General features: G+C 44.7%; 1 protein-coding gene across 1 annotated transcript in view; it reads right to left on the bottom strand.

The window, feature by feature from the left end:
* The window catches only part of LOC148501812 (ovostatin-like), a 259,021-nt gene that overhangs the window by 87,280 nt on the left and 150,165 nt on the right, over window positions 1–21,576 (bottom strand). Inside the window, exons 17-18 of the mRNA XM_088449994.1 lie at window positions 18,115–18,264; window positions 3,300–3,467 (exon numbers count right to left, since the gene is read on the bottom strand). Of these exons, the coding sequence (XP_088306120.1) occupies window positions 3,300–3,467; window positions 18,115–18,264 (318 nt within the window). The remainder of the gene's footprint in view (window positions 1–3,299; window positions 3,468–18,114; window positions 18,265–21,576) is intronic.

The raw sequence follows: 21,576 nt of genomic DNA, 5'->3' as shown, positions 1-21,576 counted from the left end.
ACACCCTAAGCAAAATGTGAGGTGCTACCTGCTGAGACTTGTAGTGCTGCAAGCATAAAGAGACAAATGCAAGTGCACACTCTAACCATGCTGAACCTAATAATATAACTGCTAAATAGCATCAAAGAGGTTCTTTGCATAATAATGGCCATAATGATGGGCCTGCTCACCGCGTCCAGGTGACCTCTATCAGGCAGGTCCCTAACACTCCTATGGAACAATTATAGGGCACGGGACCCCCCAGACCAATCCAGCAGAACTGCCCCATGGCATCACACTAGCGTGAGATTTAAAGTGAGGGTTAAAGAATACTGAAGAAAGCCTATGTGTTAAGTCCTACATAAGTAGGAGGTTATAATAAAAAGTGTATAAAGTATGTACACTGGAAGGACGAGACTCCTTCCACCTCGATTAGCACCCCTCCCACCTGTTCCTGGGTGTTTTTAATTAGCAAGTAGTCCTTGCACCCCAAGACTGCACATGAGGCACACTGAGGGTAAGACCTATTATTTATATGCTGTGTCAGTTTTGGGACTGGTATTGGTGTGCGGGTGTCTCTGGGCTGGTGTGGCTGGACTGTTTCATGGCATCATAATGTACACCTTTTCACTTCTTTAGTTTGTTATTTATATATGTAGCACTTTATACACTTTTTATTATAACCTCCTACTTATGTAGGACTTAACACATAGGCTTTCGTTAGTATTCTTTAACCCTCACTTTAAATCTCACACTAGTGTGATGCCATGGGGCGGTTCTGCTGGGTTGGTCTATAATTGTTCCATAGGAGTGTTAGGGACCTGCCTGATAGAGGTCATCTGGACATGGTGGGCAGGCCCATAATTATGGCCATTATTATGCTAAGAACCTCTTTGATGCTATTTAGCAGTTATATTATTAGGTTCAGCATAGTTACAGTGTGCACTTGCATTTGTCTCTTTATGCTTGAAACACATGGAAATGGCTGCTTTTACATATGTAATGAGGAAGTATCAGAGCTATATAGCAAGGCTAGAACACAATCTCCTGTTTTCTAATTAACAGCGCTCACTGCAGCCATCCACATAATTATCTATTGGGATTGCTGCTATGGGGCTATTGAACAAGCTCTGATTAGCTCTAACAGCTTGTCAGTGTTAGCGAATGCCTATAGAAACCCATGTCTCTGTAGTGTTACTACCTATCAGAGCCCATGTCCTAGTAGCTCTAATGCCTATCTGAGCCCATGTCCTAGTAGCTCTAATGCCTATCCGAGCCCATGTCCTAGTAGCTCTGATGCCTATATGAGCCCATGTCCTAGTAGCTCTAATACCTATACGAGCCCATGTCCTAGTAGCTCTAATGCCTATACGAGCCCATGTCCTAGTAGCTCTAATGCCTATACGAACCCATGTCCTGGTACAGTAGCGCTAATACCTATCAGAGCCCATGTCCTGTTACAGTAGCTCTAATGCCTATACGAGCCCATGTCCTGGTACAGTAGCGCTAATACCTATCAGAGCCCATGTATTGGTACAGTAGCTCTAATGCCTATACGAGCCCATGTCCTAGTAGCTCTAATGCCTATCAGAGCCCATGTCCTGTTACAGTAGCTCTAATGCCTATCCAAGCCCATGTTCTGTTACAGTAGCGCTAACACCTATCAGAGCCCATGTCCTGTTACAGTAGCGCTAATACCTATCAGAGCCCATGTCCTAGTAGCTCTAATGCCTATCCGAGCCCATGTCCTGTTACAGTAGCTCTAATGCCTATCCAAGCCCATGTCCTGTTACAGTAGCTCTAATGCCTATCAGAGCCCATGTCCTAGTAGCTCTAATGCCTACCAGAGCCCATGTCCTAGTAGCGCTAATGCCTATCCGAGCCCATGTCCCAGTAGCGCTAATGCCTATCCGAGCCCATGTCCTGTTACTGTAGCGCTAATGCCTATCAGAGCCCATGTCCCAGTAGCTCTAATGCCTATCCGAGCCCATGTCCTGGTACAGTAGCTCTAATGCCTATCCGAGCCCATGTCCTGTTACAGTAACGCTAATACCTATCAGAGCCCATGTCCTAGTAGCTCTAATGCCTATTTGAGTCCATGTCCTGGTACAATAGCTCTAATGCTTATCAAAACACATATCCCATTAGCTCTAATGCCTATTTGAGCCCATGTCCTGGTACAGTAGCTCTAATGCCTATCAGAGTCCATGTCCCGGTAGCTCTAATACGTATCAGAGCCCATGTTCCAGTAGCTCTAATGCCTATTGGAGCCCATGTCCCAGTAGCTCTAATGCCTAGCAGAGCACATACCCCATTAGCTCTAATGCCTATTTGAGCACATGTCCCAGTAGCTCTAATGCCTATCGGACCCCATGGCCTGGTAGCTCTAATGCATATTGGAGCACATGTCCGGGTAACTCTAATGCCTATCGAAGCCCATGTCCCAGTAGCTCTAATGCCTATGGAAGCCCATGTCCCAGTAGATCTAATGCCTATCGGACCCCATGGCCCGGTAGCTCTAATGCCTATAGGACCCCATGTCCTGGTATCTCTAATGCCTACAAATCCATTCCAAACCGCTGAGATACAGTATATTTAGGTATGACTGTTAATATTCGGGCCGTATTCAATGGGATTTTTCGTAAATAGGCCCCATTGGGGAATATATATCAAAAATAGTTACAGGATATCCTCCAACAATCCCGTTTTCGGGGGTCACCAGTACATATTAAGCATTGCTGTATATAGGGAGGATGGCAGCAGATATCGGAGGTTTCTATGGGGGCTGCTAAAGTGTCAACTTACTTGGCCCCAGTTGTCTTTATATGCTGTTAGCCATTGTAGCCTATGAACTACATTCTGCACAATTTAACGGGAGAGGAATCTAAAGGATTACTCCAAAGCAATGTCCACTCGCACACGTGCAGTCTGGTGACCACGCATGCTCAATAGCACATTAGTGATCACTTTACTTCTAACACATTGAAGATGGTCTATTCTGGAATCCCTGTCCCTGGATGTTTTTAAATACTGTAGATGCTGTTGATCCTTAATTATGTTATTGCCGCAATAAGCGGCATTAAGAAATTATAATTATTAGAGATAAAAAATGCTAATTAATAAATATGCACCATAGTATTTAAAAAAATAACTGACATGGAAAAGGTAGCCCAAGGTGGTGAAGAGAATAGCGGAAGAGTTATCATAATATGTACCTTTTATTAACACAATTGTGGCATATCCATGCAAATAATGTAACATACCGTAAAACACAGATGTATCCCCATACAGTGCTATAGTCAGCATCTCCCTGTACTTACCCTGAAGTAATTGTAAGAGTCTCCATCTGTTGGGCTGCTAGCAGGCCGTAAGTACAGTCCATGGCAATAGTATACATTGTTTGGATCCTCACAGGGGTAGTTTGGCTTGTCAAAATTAAATTCACCAGATTGGTAACCATATTCATAACGTCTGAACATATCATACATCTGTAATGCGGATAAATACAAGTTACTGTACATGCATTTATACCTTACAAACTCTCTTGTGCCTACTCACCAGGCAGTACATCATTGTCTCATATTGAAAAAAATAGAAGAAAATAAATTAAAATGGATCATTCTCACTATGGGCTCTATTTACTACAATCCGCATACTGAATGCCAATTGTAGTGTGATATTACCGAGTGAATTCAGGCAATATCACAGGGATTTACTACAAATCCCTTAGAGGGACAGAGCTTGCGATAAAGCTCTGTCCCTGCAAAATCCCCTTCGGAGCCTTATCACGGTATTTTTGCTGATATACCAGGATTAAGTGCCCACACATGAGCCGACCGGTCGCGGCTGCTACCACCCCCCGGCGCTAAGCCCCGCCCCTGCGATCAAGGACCCCCCGCGACCCCCCTCCCTTAATTACACTTACCTGCATGTTCCGGGCCTCCGGTGATGTTTTCCATTCCTCCGGTCAGGTGATCTCCCATACTGCACTGGGACCCAATCACCTGATGAACGGGCAGCACCATGGTAGACCAGCTGACCGGAGGGGAGTCATCACCGGAGGCCCGATCACCGGTCCCTGGAGTCAGGTAAGTGAATTTTTTTTTTACTATTTTTTTGTAATCTTTTTTTTACAGTAATCAGCTTGCGGTCTGTTTAGACCACACAGCTGATTACTGGGACCGACTCCCGGCTCTTCTCTCCCTGTTACAGCAGGGCAGGAGGCCGGTAACCGGGGGAGACCCTGGACAACGCCACCTGGCGTTATTATCACAGGGCTTTCCCCGATATTTTTTCACATTTTATTTTTAGTAACTCTGGTCGGATCACAGTTCCCATTACAATTATGGGAAATGTGATCTGCTTACTAAAAATAAGTGATACTTAGGGGTTGGAGTAGAATTTTACGAATTCTACTCAAATTGCCCTGTAATAATTATAGGTGATACTAAAATAATGTGAAAAGGGTGTGAAAACACCCTTTTTCACTTTATTTTAGTCAAGATAAAGTAAATAAATAGAGCCCTAGGGCCGGGATGTACTAAAGGAAAAATGCGGTAAAAACCCTGTTTTCATATGTACTAAGCCCCGGCTGCCCTATTATTGGTGCAGAGGGTAACACCAGAAAAGCCTGGCTTTACCCTATAGAAGCCTATGGGCTTCTTACGGCATCCTACACTTGACGCTTCGTCGCCGCCTCGCCGCACCGCAGTCACCTGGCCCTGGGCCCCACTTACCTGAGTCTCCTGGTCGCTGGCCCGTGCTCCTCCTGGGTCCTCCACCGCCTCCTCCTCCTAATCTTCTGGGTGCAGGAAGGAGGAGGAGGAGGAGCCTGGGACTTCTTGCAGAGGTCACTAGTAGGAAGTTCCCGGGACTTGAAGGGAGCGGAATCACACGGACACCCCCAAACCCGACGTCAGTTGCTTCGCAAAGGGCAGCTCTTATCGCAAGAGCTATCCTTTACGATACTATTATTATTAATTAGCGGCTGCTCGCATTCAAAAAGGGGCCGGATATTTAAATTGAGCGCTTGCTCTTTGCCGTGTGAGGACACCTCTATGTCTGAGCGAGCGGCCGCTAATTGCGCTTGCTATTTTTAAAGACGCCCCTTTGCCGTTCGCAACACACATCATCTCCGGTATTTATTAGATTAATCGGGAACATCGAGAGGCATCTGAACTGCTCGCAGCGCTTGAGGTAGGCCTTACTTCCCACAATCACTGCGAGCAGTTCAGGCTAAAAGACAACCAAGTGATGTGGTCGATGACGCTCCTTTGCTAATTATGCACTCCCATTAAACTCCGTTTTGACAGTCGGGCACTTCTGCGTTCGAATCTCCACTCCCCCGTTCTCAAGCACCTTCCCCTGTTACCACCCAAAAACGCCACATTCTGTCACTCAAAATAGCGGCCCCTCTGTGTATTACGAGCACACAATTTCTGAACGCAATGACTGGTTTGCGCACGTGCATTGCGAACCATATGCATGCGCAGTTGTGAGACCATCGCTCAGAGCGAACGAGCGGCCGCTTACGGGCGGGTCTGAATCAGGCCCTTAGTGCAGTCCCTTCTCTCTGTCACACAAGACTGGGTGAGTATGTTATGAAAGTAGAGTTTTGTGCCACGATGGATCATGTGTAAATACAATATGAGTAACTTTGGGGGCTATTACTAAGCCTTGGAGGGGTAAAGTGGATAGAGTTAAAGTACCAGCCAATCAGCTCCTACCTGTCATTTTTTAAATGCAGCCTGACATGGCAGTTAGGAGCTGATTGGCTGGTACTTTATCTCCGTTCACTTTATCTCCATCCAAGGCTTAGTAAATAGACTCCTTTACTCTTTCCCCTCTCACTCTGCAACTTTCTTATCTGTGACCCAAGCCTTGTTAATCCAGTTGGCAACACAGTCTCTCTCCCTCTCTCTTTCTCTCTGTCTCTCTCTGGGGGTCATTCAGACCTAGTCGCAAGTGCTGAGCGCTCGCAACTGGATCGATGTTGCCCCACTGGGCATGTGCACGACGGAGCCGGCACCGTCATGCGCATGCGCAAGACCCGGCTAGCAATGGGTGCTCTGTCGCTAGGGGTCTCGCAGCAAATGGGGCGAGTTGTCGATGGTGAATTACAGTTCGCCCCATTTGGGAGGCGAGCAGGGGGCATGCCTGGCCATATGAAGGCATTCCCAACGCAACGCTTGCCGTTTGGGGGCAGCCCCACTGACATCAGCAGTGATGTCAGTGGGGAGCTTCCTGTTCGATCAGAGCAGGAAGCTCCCTGGGGCTTGCGGTTGATGAGACCCAACCTTAGGGTCTCGTCGCAAGCCCAGATGGTCACGATGGTCTTCACCGTCGCGACCATCACCCTGGTCGGTCGCTAGAGCTGTGGTTGGTAACAAACAGCTTAGCGTTCGACCAGGAGGCAGCACTTAAAAAAGTAAGCGGCCGACCTCATTTAGAGCGATCACTTGCAGCAAGCGATCAACTCTGAATGAGGTCCTCTGTCTCTGTTTGTCTCTGTCTGTGTCTCTCTCTGTCTCTCAACAAATCTTGGAGAGAAGTCAAGTGGAGATGTTGCTCATACAGTAGTAACCAATCAGCTTCCAACTGTCATTTTACTAGTGCAGCCTGCAAAATGACAGATGCTGATTGTTTGATATAATCAACTTCTCCATTTTATGTCCCTCCAAGATGTAATAAATATCCTGTGCGGTCACTAGCATCTGTAGTTAAGAACCCCAAAACACACTCTTATACCCACCTCATTCAGGGGAGAAAATGTGTCAAAACTTTGAGCACCTGAAAAATTTCTGGCACAGTCCTTAGCTGGTTCAAATCCTTTCTGACCGGCTGGTCACAGAGAGTTTCTTCTGGAGTAAACTCTTCATCACCAGTGCCACTTCCATGTGGTGTCCCACACGGTTCTATACTATCTCCCATTCTTTTTGTAGTATACATGCTACCATTGAGTGAAATAATCAGACGTCATGGCCTGGTCTACCACTGCTATGCAGATGATACACAACTGTACCTGTCCTTTGCTCCAGGTACAAAGGACCCCATAACAACCCTAAATGGCTGCCTAGCTGAGCTTCAGGGGTGGATGAGTGCCAGTTGGCTGCAACTGAACCCTAAGAAAAGAGAGGTCCTTAGGATAGGTCACAAGTCAGGGCTACAGAATAGCCAACCAACAGGACTTACGCTTGGGGGATCAGAATTACAAAACACTGAACATGTCCGGAATCTTGGTGTTGTCCTGGATAGTGGCTTGACACATAAACATCAGGTATCAGCCACAATCAATTCCTCATTCTTTCATCTGAGGAACATTGCAAGAATCAAGCACTTAATTCCCTCAGAAGATCTGCCTAAAGTCATACATGCATTTATATCATCATGCCTAGACTACTGCAACCCCCTCTACCTTGGACTCCCAGAAAAAGAAATGCACCACTTGCAGATGGTACAAAACGCAGCTGCCAGGCTATTAGCTAACCAGCCCCATTCCAGCCACATAACAACCACTCTCTACTCCCTTCACTGACTGCCTGTCAGATGGCGAATTGATTTCAAGATTGGCTTACTAACTTACAAAGTCCTACATGACCATGCCCAAGGTACCTAAAGCAGCTTCTGATTCTTTACCGTCCCACTCGATTACTGCGATCCATTGATGAAGGTCTATTAACAGTACCTAGAATCTCCCGAAATTCATCTGGGGGTCGAGCTTTCAGCTTTTCTAGTAACCCTGCGTTATTTCAGGTTGTTATATTAAGAACAAGGATGCCTAGATGGAAGGAAGAGGACCAGAACCAAAGGGTAGGTGAATATGTTTTTTTTTTTTTATAACATGTCCCAATCAGGATTCTACTGAACAAGAGGACAGACCAGCGCTAGGGACAAGGTAAGTATGTAGGCTGAGTGAGAGAGTGCATGTGTAGTAAAATAAAACCTTCGGTGTATGTCTGGTCTTTTTTTATATTTCTTTTGCAGGTGAACTAGAGGTACCAGTGGGCCCTTAATGCCCCTTGTGCTTCTCCAAGTACCAGCATGCTGGGGAGGCTTGCTGGGACCTATAGTTCCCCTATAAAGGACAATATTATTTAAGCTATTTTTGACACAATCAACCAGGCACCCGCTGCTCAGGGGTGCTGGGGATAGCTCTGGGCTATCATTCCAGGCATGGGGTGCCCTGGGGAGGAGGAACCCCTTTATTGGGGGGTCCCCAACTCCCCAGTGATCCTTGGCCTGGGCTGACTAGCATGGGGTGTTAATGCTTTGGCTGGGGGACTCCGTGAAGCAGGTCCTAAGGCTGTGGAATTACACCCCTGGTAGAAAGAGTACAGTGCTGGTTGTGGCTAATACGGGGAATCCCTGCTCATTTTGTCCCCCGTATTTCCACAACCAGGACTGGCTTACTGAGCCTGGTTGTGGTTAATGAAAATATGGGGGACCACAATGTGTCTTTTTCCCCTGTATTTTCACAACCAGTACCGGCTCAGAAAAGCCCGTTGCTGGTTGTGCTTTTAGGTGGGGACCACGCATAATGTTTTTTTTTTATCACTTTTTCTCCATTTTTACACACATAGAAGCATGCACGGATCTCACTGATCTATGCATGCTTCTGTGTAACGTGCACCTGCTCAGGCTACTCATGCAAAGCTGAAACAGGTCTATTATTTGGGGATGTTGTGTTCAATTTTATGTGTCATATTAAATTTGATTTTGAATTCTACATTGAAAACCAAGTAAGCGATTCCTAGTCCAAATCGATCAAAATCGAATTTGATTTTAGAATTGAACTCAAAATTTAATTTTAGTAAATGTGGGATTTGAAAAGTAAAATTAAATTTCAATTTGATTCCATTTCATTAGATGTTAACTGCCTTAAAATTATATATTAAACTTTTTAGTCAATATACCCCTTGGTCTGTTCTGTGTGCTGTCTCTCTACAAGTGCCTCGCACAGCTTTTAGGTATCAATGTATAAACAGAAAACTCAGCACTCACCATTGTTAAATCACCCACAATAATATATAAATAAATAATGGGGTTTTGGTTCATGGATCGATCAATGCATTTAAGCCTGCAGCCCTCATCATGGGACCCAATTTCTCTTCAGAAATCTATCTGTCATATTTATGGAAACCTGGTAGCTGCATCACAGAGTTTAAACTGAAATTTTTTACCTGGTTTAAGGCTCACCTGCCAGCTAATGGCTTTTAAAGGCAAGGCAGTCACCAAACATTGGCCCTGATTCAGACCCGGACGCAAGTAGGCGTACGTACGTTCGGCGTTCGTAAAAAAATATGTAAATTCAAGCACTCGCTTGTATTTTCGAACGCAGATAAAAATCCTCCATAAACTCAACAGACCCCTCCTCTAACTAACGAGCGTGCCAAATAGCGAGCGTACATCCCCGAAATGGCTTGAAGGGAACGCACGCACAAGTACAAACCGGAAGTGGGCCTGTCCGATTCCGATTACCTGCTCGTTTATTCTGCCTACCTCCCTCAATCGTATCATGCCAATCAATGTATCAATTAGCTTAATTGTTTTTTTTTTCAACACAATGCAATAAACTTTAATCTTGTCCGTGTTTGTGTTTACCCGCAGAATACGTACGGCTTAAACCTTCGCTTTTATTGGTCAAAATACATGTTAGCCCCAATTAAACAATTGTTCTATTTGTTTTGATCCCCGCATATTTCCCGGGGTTCATTTCTTTATTTAAATTTGCTTACGCATGTCACTGCATCAAGCCTATCATAACTCTCAAGAGATTTGTGGCCCTGTCGAACACATGACTCATACCCTAACCAATAGAATTGGTCCTGTTAATTATCAAAATACATTAGCCAATCAAAATTTTTTTGGGTGCTTTATTAAAAATAAATTTTTAAAAATACACCATTGCCATCATGAGAGCCGCCGCATTCACCAGGCGCGAGCTGCTGGTGCTAACGGAGGTGATGGATAGGCGGATCACCAGCCAGCCTCCACCCATCACCAATCACCAAAAGCGTTCCGCATATGCGGAGGTACGTCGCTGCCTGCGCTCCTTCGGCTCACGCCGACATATCGGCCAGCTGGAGCGCAGGTGGTCGGACCTGCACCGGCGGACGCCCTGCTTGCTGGCATGCTTTCGCATGCAGATCGCGGAAAGTAAGTTTTATGGACTGTGGTTTTCATGTTTATCTTGGTGGCCCTAAATGCGTGTGCATGTTTTCATGTCTGTCCTAGTTATTCATTGTACTCATATCTGCATTGCCATGTTTTCATGTCTGACTATTTATTCATTGAACTCATATCTGCGTGTGCATGTTTTCATGTCTGACTATTTATTCATTGTACTCATATCTGCATGGCCATGTTTTCCTATTTGTGTTGTCTTAAAATAGTGTTTTTTTGGGATTTATGTTGAAACTAACCACAATTTTTATCACATCTTTTAGGGGCACAGCAAAGACTACGGCGTCATCATCACACAAGACACCGGTCACGGCCACTTTCGCCAACCCCCAATTCCTCCATTACCCCCTCCTCCCCAGCCTGGCAAGACCCTGTTGCGGAGATTTCGGGGCTCCTTCCCCTCCATCCCAATTCCCCTCTCCTCCAACCACCCCTCCACCAAATACCCCCTCCCCGGAATCTGCCAACACCCTGCCCATAGGTTTGGGGAATGGAGCCACCTCCGAGGAGGTCGAGGGAGTGGCTTCTCGATCTGGTGTTTTGGTGAACGGTATGTTTTGGCTTTTGATTTTTTGGCACCACAAACTGTTTATATGTAATCATGTGTCTTCCCCTTTTTTTTGGAGTTTTTGTAGACTTTTTGAGATTTTTGGGGTTGTCTTTACCTGTTCCTGCTGATTTCACCATACACATATCACTCCTGTGGGAATCTTTTTTTTGGCCTTGTATTTTTGTCCTACACCATTTTGGGGTGCTGGGTTTTATCGGTGTAATGATGCTTTTTTTTACAATATTTAAATTTTTGGTTTGCTTGTTTTGTGTTGTTTTTGAATGTGGGTTCATTATTGATGTATTAATCCCCACACTTTTCTAACCCACAGAGGAACAGAGGCATCGGGAGGAAATCGGCGACTGTGTGGCCCGTATGCGGGAGCAAATCACCGGTCTGCTGCTGGTCCTTGACCATCTGTCGGTCCTCCTTAGGAAGTAGATTTTTGTTGATTATTTTTCCAAATGTTTATAAATTAATCATTTCTAATTAACGTTCTGTCTCATGCGTTTTTTGTAAATCCAAGATTCTTTACACTGACATAAGTAGCAAGGATTGGCAATTATTCTCACTAAGATTGTGTGTTGTATTTTGAAGGCAAACAGGCACAAGAAACACCTACCAGTGCCAATGTCATTTTCCTTTTTTGGTGTTGGCCAAATTATATTTTACTACATTTTACAGGTTCCTATTTGGTGGGCAAGCTGCTTAGGCCGATATTACAAAGCCAACTGATTGTACAGGATTCCTTGGTGTGTTGGTTTGTACCCCGAAAACATATTACATTTTAGCTCAACTTGCTTCATTACTGGGTTACCCCTTAGGCAAATGTAACGTGTGTGAGCCTGGTTACACTTGCTTCTAACGTGCAAAAAAAGGAACCAAATTACACTCTCAATAAATTTATTCACAACATAAATAAAAAAACAAAGTGGTCACTCACAAACAAAACACACACTGATAATCATAAATACACAACATACCAAAAACTTGAAACAAACACACAACAAATAAAGAACTGGTTGACGAAGGACCATTCCAACATGATTCCACAAATATGGCATTGCAATATGGGTTACATAATATATTCCACAAGTTTCCACATAAAGGTTTTTGAAGGGTAGCAGGAAGTAGTCATCGTGGGAGTGCCAAAGATTATGCAAACAAACAGAAGATGGGGAAAAAATTAATAAAAAAATAGATGTTCTCAAACAAACCGTACCACATTGGGTATAAACACTGTTGTTTTGACAATAATTACCTAAAATATCTGGCCACCACATCATCGCGTATGGCCTCCCCACATACTGACCTCCGACCAACCTCGGGGGGGCCATCCTCAGGTAAGGCATCCTCTGGCTGCATTGGGACACCACTCCTTATGGCGATGTTGTGAAATATCCCACACAGGACCACAATTTTCGAAACCATATCCGGCAAATACATGAGCTCGCCACCAGAGCAGTGGAGGCATCTGAATTGGCCTTTTAAGAGGCCGATACAGTGCTCCACCACTTGCCTTGTGGCTGTAAGAACGGCATTAAACTCACTTTGTGGGCCTGGTATGGGAGCCAAATAAGGAGTGAGCAGCCAGGGCATGCAAGGGTAGCCACTGTCTCCTGTGAAAAAGAATAGACAACATCAGGATCACTGTGTATCAAGCTTAACATTGTTATGTACTAAAGGTCTCCACTTACCCAGAAGCCACGCATCACCAGCTTGTAGGTTGGTTAATTTGTGCCATATCCCTGATTGCCGGATGACGAATGAGTCATGTGCACTTCCTGGTAATTTTGCATTCAGGGACAGGATCTGGAGGGAGGCATCACATACCACCATTACATTCAGGGAGTGATAGTGTTTACGGTTGCGAAATATGGCCTCCAGCCGTGCTGGAGGCTGAAGTGGTATGTGAGTACCATCCACAACCCCTATGATGTGTGGGAAGCCAGCTATTTGGTAAAAATTGGCCTTGGCCACACTAAGGGCACCCATATCCAAAGGCATTTGAATAAAATGATGGAGGTGCTTGAAAAGTGCCTCCATCACTGCCCTCAGGATCCGGGAAAAGGAGGATTGTGAGATGCCCGCCACTATTCCCACCGTTGTTTGAAACGATCCTGAGGCACAGAAATGTAACACTGACATAAATTGCGTAAATGGTGGTATTGCTGTAGGACTGTCAATTTGCCGCTCAAGATCACTCTCTATTAATGAGAGAGAGTCTATGATGATTTGGGGAGGAAGACGGTAGCGTCTTAAAACCTCATCATCGGGCATTCCAAAAAGGGTGACACGTGTTCGAAATATCTGGGGCCTTGCACGCCTACGATGCCTACTCCTGGGATGAGATTGAGGTTGGTCGGCTTCCGGGAGCATGGCCAGAACAATCCGACCCAGATCAACCTGAAATGGCAAGATTTGAATGTAAGGCTTTTTACCCACCCCAAAATAAAAAAAAACAACTTAGCTTGATGATACCCTCCATTGCTGCTTACATGCCGGGGTATTGTCATGATACGTGCAAACTGTAAATATTCACAATATTAAAATAAAACAGTTTAGTCTGTGCATTTATGTTTTAAAATTTGGTGCAAAACAAAACATAAAAGGGGAGAAACACACATTTGGCCAAAGAGCAAAACGACATTGCGCACAGTACGTCAAATTGGGGCCAAATGTAAGCAACAAATGCTAAAGGGAAAACACAAACAATTTAACAGGATGAATAAGCATTTAAAAATGCGCTAATTAGTTCGCAAATACAAGTCACTATACAAACAGATAAAAATGCGCTAATTAGTTCGCAAATACAAGTCACTATACAAACAGATAAAAATGCGCTAATATATAAGATTCCCGATCAAAAGGTCTTTGGGGCAGAGCCAAATAAAAACCTAACAGAGATGAAATTACGCAAAAAAAACGTTAGAAAAATCAGAAAAAGAAGGAGACACAAATTGAACCAAAGTTAGACTTCCAAAAACTTACCAAATCAAGAAACGAGCAAAAAAAAAACACAAGAAAAAATGCGAACGGAAAATAAAAACGCAAATATAGCAAACAAAATAAACTCCCAACAACGCCAACTCCAAAATCCGGCAACAAGAAACTCCGACCAAGGTAACCTCCAACAATCCAAAAACGCCACCTCGGCTCGAGACGCCCAAAGCCATAAATAGTGTTTAGTTTCCGGCACAAATTAAGGAGGGATCATAGGAACGCACAATCAATGATGCGGCCGCAAAATACGGACGCATGTATAAATACGTCACGAGCCCAACCCAAAATTCTGGTGTATTTCTTGTTTTAAGTTAAGACATGGCTACAGACCAGGGAAACTAATGGGCAACAGTCTGGCGGTAAGTATTTCAGGCATTTGTAAACAATGATTAATTTGAAAAATAATATAGTGGAAGTTGTGAAGTTTACAATTCTCAAAATTTAAACAAATAGGTGAGGAGGATGACATGGAAGAGGCTGCTGGGCCCAGTATTCCGGCCAAAGCTGGAAAAAAGAAAAGGCAGCCACAATTCACAAGAAAGGAGATGGAGGTTTTGGTTCAGAAGTGTGTGGACATCCTGCCACAGGCAGACAGGAATATGAGTACAAGCCAGAAGTGGAGAATGTGGGATGAGGTAGCCGTTGCTGTCAATAGGGTGGGTGATTATGTCCGTCTAGCCCGGGATGTCAAACGGCGGTAAGTAAAAACTTGACCACCCAAAAAAACTTGGGGAAAGAATGCATGAATAATGTCTACTTTTTCACCCACAGATGGCAAGACTTCAAATATCGCCTGAAACAAAAACTGGCAGACAGGGCTAGGCATGCAAAGGGGACAGGTGGGGGTCCCACCCCTGTGTCATTGGAGTTGAATGATTTAGAAGAGCTGGCACAGGGGTGTGTGCAGGCTGTGGAGGTGTTTGGCGTGTCCAACATGGATACGGACATGCCAGACTTTGCAGCTCCTCATGTTGTCCAAGGTAAATATTGTGATGTCACCAACTCTGAAATGTTATTGGACCAATATGTAGATTCTAATGTGAGTCTTTTCTCATTTTTCCAACAGAGACACAGGCGGATGAGTCTTCTCCAGAGGGGAGCCTTGGCCGCTGTATTTCTGCTGGCTCTGCAGGGGAGGAACCAGTACATCCGGCTGAGGACCCTGCAGAAGACAGTCCAGGGCAATCCCCCTCGCAGGCAGTGTCCCTCCTCACAGAACTCAATTTAAAATCGGATTTCCATACAGAGATTCTGCAGAGGATGGACGCCAGTCTGGTATGGGTGGCTGAGGCCCTGGAGCAAAATGCTGCGGCCAACGTGACCATTGGTCAGGCCCTGGCGGAAAATACCAGGTTCAACATCCGCATCGCCAATGCCCTGGATCAGCTCGTTCGCCAGCACATGGTGGAGCCGACCTCCCTTCCTGCCGGAACATCGGGATCCTCCACCTCTGGCACAACATCAGCCAATCCTCCAAATGTGCCTAGCCCTGTGCCTAGTCCAGAGGCCACAACATCTGCCTCTGGACAGGCCAGCCCGATGACATCCCGGACCCGGTCTGGCGCCCTCCCTCCCCCAGCCAAACGGGTGAAAAAACGGTGACAGCAATGGTTACTTTTCCCACACTCCTTCTGTGCTTGCCTCATATTCCTTTCTGGCCAAAACTTCCCTCTCCTTTCTTGTGAATTGTTTTTAATTTTGTGTTTTACGTTTCCAAAATCTTTTATGTTGGCACAATTATTTTAACTTTGGGAATGAACACTGCAAAAAATATTTTTGTAAAATCTGTTGTTTTTTTTATTTTTTGTTGGAGCAATAAAATTCCCAAAAAAGTTTGAAATTGTATTCTGACATTATTGTCAAAATGGGTTACATTTAATCCTGGCCCACAAGGCAAAAATGTGGAAAAACCACATTTTACATGAATTAAAAAAAGGGCTCTTTAAGGAACGTTTAAAAATTTACATAACGATGCAAATTCACCTGGCCAAAAGAAAATGGGAAAATCTAAAAAAACATGATGACATTATTGTTACAATAGGCCAAATCCAACAAATTGAGGCCAAAATAAACCCCCACAAATGTACGCAAATTGATTGTGTAATCCTGACATTAGCAGCTATGATTTCCACCTACGTACGCTTTTGTGCTAACCCAAAAAACTGATTTCAAAACACATACCAAGCCGGTTTTCAATCCAACACTAATTGCTTTTCTGACCACCCACGATTAATCGATGCTACATCGTGGAGTGCCGGGACGGAGGAGAAGGCCATCGCCAATGTGGTCGAGTAATCCAGACCCTAAGCTGTGCGAGCATTTTGAAGGGAAAGAGGATCATCCAGTGACGTATGAGTCGGTACGAACACATTTTCCGTTCGCATCTGCTAATGTATGTACGCCCCAAAAACGCCTCGCCACGCCTGCGTTTTTCCATCTCCACCCCCGTCAACACCCAAAAACACCCTGTTCTGTCAATCACATTTGACATGTCACTTCCTGCACGCTATTTTACGAACGAGTCAAAAAAAGCTCGCAATCTGCCGTACGCACATGCGCAGTGTAACACCGACGCATGCGCGGTTAGTCAACATCGGAACGCAACGAGCGTACTACGGTTAACGAACGGCTCTGAATGAGGGCCATAGCTTTTATCACACTACCAAAAAGGCAGCTGACACAGATTGTTATAAATGAGTTTGCAAAAGGGTGCATGAGAAAGCTATGACCACAAAAGGTTAATTAAAAATTAACCAAATATACAAAGTCAGAAATCCACTGCACTCGCCATTTCAGTTTAAACTCTGTGATAGCAGCTATAAGGTTTCCATAAATATGACAGTTAGTGTAGGACCTGCAGAAAAATGCGGTCCCGTGATGAGGGCTGCAGGCTTAAATGCATTGATCAATCCATGAACCAAACCACATTATTTATTTATATATTATTGTGAGTGATTTAACATTGTTGAGTGCTGAGGTTTCTGTTTTTATTTATTTAAGCAATGTGGTCACAAGCCACTTGCACCCCATGCCTGGGAATGGTGAGTGCAGGTCTGCACCCCAAATCTGGGAGTGGCGAGTGCAGTGGATTTCTGACTTTAAATATATATATATATATATATATATATATATATATATATATATATACACATATTATATACACACACACACAGTCCAATTCTGAACCGGCACTTGATGTGTAAATCACATTTATGCCAGTGTGCCTTCACTTATACTAACAGACATGCAATAAACTATATTGATTATTCATATAAGTCCAGGAGTGCTGCTGATACTTTTGGTGTGTATGTATGTATGTATGTATATATATATATATATATATATATATATATATATATATATATAAAACATATTTCTATATACCCCTACATGTTGACCCCTAATTCAGTACAGGTGAGGGGGTGGCATGACATACCCTTGCGCCGGGCACCATGGCTGCTAGCTACACCTCTGCCCCCAAGAGCCTATCCTAATGAAAAACCATAAAGAAAAGTATTGACCAGTTTTGTGTTGTCAACCATTTGAACCTGTTGGCACTGTCGACCATTTATCAGTCAACCTTTTGTATCTGTCCACCTTTTGTCCCTGTCGACGATTACATGTCGACCACATGTTGATATACATTGACTGTCGGCCTTTACATTGTCGATCTAGCTGGATACTATTTATACTCTATTTCAATAACAACCGTACATACTATATAGTTAGACTTCTGTTTATAGCCTATACAAGGTACATGTACTATATGGAAAGCCATAACAACCAATCAGATTTTGTCATAGATTACACTACATTTTTGCTCTGCATAACTTTAATAATCAAAGTGATGTCCCCTCCCCCCAAGATCATTATATTGAAGTCTGAACATTACTATAATGTTGCAGAATATGTTTCTTTGTTCAAGCATCATACACGCAGTCAAAGATTATCAGAAGAACTTTTCCATGACCAGTGCTTGTAAAATTTCACAACATAAAAAACTAACAAGATGAGAGGACACTTGCTCACGAAAGAGATAATACACAATGATGGTTTGGACCCGGCCAAGTGGTGGCTGGCAGATTCCCTGGCCTCGCAAGTGACCGGGACCTGGCCAGGCTGCGGTCGCAGCGCTGGGATCGCAGATGCAGCAAGGAGGTGTCTATTTTCTACAGACCCTTCCTGCAGTGGGCTAAGGGGGCTCGCAGCACCCCCTCCACAGCGTGCCACGCCACTTTGTCGCACTGCAACAGTATTTCTTTCCTTTTGTTTTCTTAAGGGGGCGTGGTCACATGTCCCATGATTAGTCCACGCCCCTTCACCCAGCCCGACACAGCTCTTGGGAGCCCTGTGTACTGTAGACACAACCTATCCAGCTTTATTCTGCTAGAGACACTTACAGCAGTAGGGTTGAAGGGGTCATACAAATTTAGTATCTTTAATTTGGCATCAATCACTCTTTGGAAACACAATGAAGCTGGAGCAGCCTCTATATGGAACTCAATTTCGGAACCAGGAGCCACAACAGGTTTATCGACTCTCAAAGAAACCTAAAAAAAAAAATTATAGAAAGTAAAAAATTAAATAGTAAACCCACTCCACCACAACACATAATAGACTGTATTGCTCATGTCCTGTAGATCTTTCTCATCTCAGATTTAGGACAGAGGATATTCACAGCAGATAAAGACCTACCAGGGCTTCTTAACGTGACGCTCGGGGCTGGGAGGGATCCGAACGGATCCCTCCCATGAGCCCCAGCGGCCCACGTCCTGGGTGTTAAACCTGGAAGTCCCTCTGCCTGGCAGCATCGCAAAGGACAGCTCTCATCGAGAGAGCTGTCCTTTGCGAAATCCTTGGTACATACCGTGGTAATGAAATGCAGTATGTATGCGAAGTCAGGGGGGATGTACTGCATCGGCGATATCGGCGTTAATACATCTCCCCCTTATTCCTTGTACAGAATATTTACAAGCCTCTATCAGTGCTTTTACACTTGTTTTGCCAAATATCTATACTGGAGCATTGGGCTGGATTCAGAGGTGCGCACTAGCATGCGCGGATGTGCGATTTTGCAGAGTAGCTGCGAAGGTAATAAGCAAATGTTATTTTTCTAGCAGTTGACAGTTGGGAGCTGATTGGCTGGAGCACCATTTATCATATGTTGTGACATTTATCACTCGTTTTGGTGATAAAACTCGTTACTAAATGAGGCCCATAATCTTATGACACCCTATGACTTGCGCAGTGTCTGCTTCTGAAAATTCTCTAAACATGGCCTCTGTGCAGGCCAGGGCATATCTTGCCAAGGGGGGGCGCGACCAGGTGGTGCCACCACGGTAAGGCGGTAGTGAACATGATCAGCGACCAGTCGAGTGAGAAGGAGAGCAATGTCAACAAGATTCTGCTGCCATTAGTCACATGGAGAGCCACCTTGAGTGCTTTGGAGAGGGCTTGGCTATTGAGTGGCAGATTGCAGTGTGTGAGCCGCGGTTGACTAATTTGCGGGGAGAAGAGGAGTACATGTCTAATCTGAGCCTGCTCCAATGATCACAATCTGACAGAGCAACACTGAAGTAGATAATCCTGGACCTGAAAACTGATGCTTATTCACAGGAAGGCATTTGCCTGTGAATAAGGAGCAGCTTGCAGCTATGATCATCAGCACCAGCTGGACCCCATACACCGGTATCCCCCCTACACCCTGATGGAGGCCGGGTCTCTAGTCTGTGTAGAAGAGTCAGAGCCGTAACTAGACTTTTTGGTGCCTCGTGCCAGAAAGAGCATTGGCGCCCCCCTCATTTTTCAAAGGGACATAATACCGCCCCATAAAGGGCCATGGCTTCATGGGGAAGGGCCAGGAAAGAGATAGGAGAGGCCAGGAGATGCTGGGGATGAAATAAGAGGAAGCTACAAGCAAGAATGATAATAAAAAGAAATTAACCAGGCCCAAACAGCGCCCCTGACCTGTGGTGGCCTGTGAGATGTCACCGGCCGCACTACCCTAGCTACGGCCCTGAGAAGAGTTGTGTTGATACTGTAATATTATGAGAAATGGTTGGGGCTTACTAATTGTCTTGTTAATTGATGCAGAGTTGCATCATACTGTAATTAGGAAAAGGATCAGTAGCCTTTTTCTCTGTAATGGCAGTTACCAGTAATAGAAAGTTATACCAACTATGGATTGTGTAATTAACCCATACATCAGGAATTGAAGTGGTCTGGTAATACTGACAGTGCCCAGGGGTGTATCTACCCCTTGGCCAGGATGACACTTGCCAAGGGCTCTAGCTGGGAAGGGCAGTGCAGCTTGCGGACAGGGGATAGAATCACATAGCAGTGTCAGTATCTGGGTAACTACTGTGTGGCGTGACACTATGCAGTGTAATGTGAGTAAGGGGCACTACTGTATAGCATGCTTTGATTTGGGGGTACTATTGGGTGACCATGAACACAGCCACATCCACGGATGGTCTGACACCCACATAACACTCCCATAACACGCCCAGGAGACAGCCATGTTTTATGTTCACTTCAGCCCACCTCCCAGACACCACACAGGAACGCCCATAGCTTTCCTCTGCCAGCTGAAATTGGAGCGATTCCCAATGCAACAGCAGTCTCTGCATTCACTCAGTGGTACGCATTCACCCTAGGGGTGTCCAGGATTTTTCACACTTATGCTGTAGCAAATAATATCTCAACTGCACCCACACCGAGAACTCTGAATTTCAAGCATCTATTTTTCTTCCAGTATAATACTTTATGAACAGTAGTTCAGAAGACATTTCCACCCTTAGACAATTATCCGATGGCGTTTAGATACTGCGGATGACAAGTAAATGCATGTACAAATGAAACCCAAACTAGACTATGTGTCCATGCACATTTGCATTCGTAATTCAGTATGCGTGCTTTTGCATTGCAGTGTTTAGGATGCTGCATTTCCCGCTTCAGTACAACTTTCTTTCCCATGTACCGAAAAACAAAAATAAAACTCTTGCTATAATACCCTCACAAAACCTTGTAATACAGGCACAGCATCTTGCTAGTGCCATCATTGCAGACACAGCTTTGCATCCCTATTGGCAGTTTCCTGAATGCCCCCTTAATGTGCTCGGCCATCATCAAACTCCCTTTCCTTCCATCTACTGTACCATTTCGTCTTTTTAGTTACAAGCAACCGCAAGTGTCAGGATTGAGCGAATCTCTCAGAGAGCTTTGGAGTAAAGGAAAAAAAACAAAATACAAAACATGAATAATAAAGAATATTAAGATTATATCTGTGTAGGACAATCCTTTACACTAATCCATTAATCCATACTTGCCTACTCTCTATACCGGTACACCCAGGAGGCTCCCGAAAATCATGTGGAGCTCCAAGCCGCCAACAAGAGAGGGCAAGTCTACCGGACTTTACCCCATCCACCCCCACAACTCACCGCCGCTCTTCCCCACTTCCCCTCACTAACCTGGTGAAAGTTGACAGTCCAGAGAGAAACCAATGACAGTAGCACACACAGGGGGGGTTTCTGAGTACCAAGAAACCCCCCCTGACAGACTGGAGTGCAGGCAACATGTTCATAAGCCCCGTCCGCGATTCACGGGTCAATATGGATGAGGCGGAGCCAATATGCAGCGATTTAATTAGATTCTAGTAATTTGGCCCCGCCCCCCTCTGGATTACATTTGCCGTGAGGGGGCAGGGCTAAAGAACATGCTGCCAGCCTGCTAGACCCTGTCCCTATCAGATCTACTGCAAGGTAAGGTTTTTTGTAATGTATGTGACACATGTTTGTGTGTGTAAGGTATGTGGGACATATGTTTGTGTGTATATATTGTGACACAGTCAAGGTAGGGGA

Source organism: Taudactylus pleione, unplaced genomic scaffold (genome assembly GCF_031769625.1).
Source record: "Taudactylus pleione unplaced genomic scaffold, aTauple2 ptg000502l, whole genome shotgun sequence".
NCBI classification, from domain to species: Eukaryota; Metazoa; Chordata; class Amphibia; order Anura; family Myobatrachidae; genus Taudactylus; species Taudactylus pleione.
This window is presented reverse-complemented; position numbering and strand designations above follow the sequence as displayed.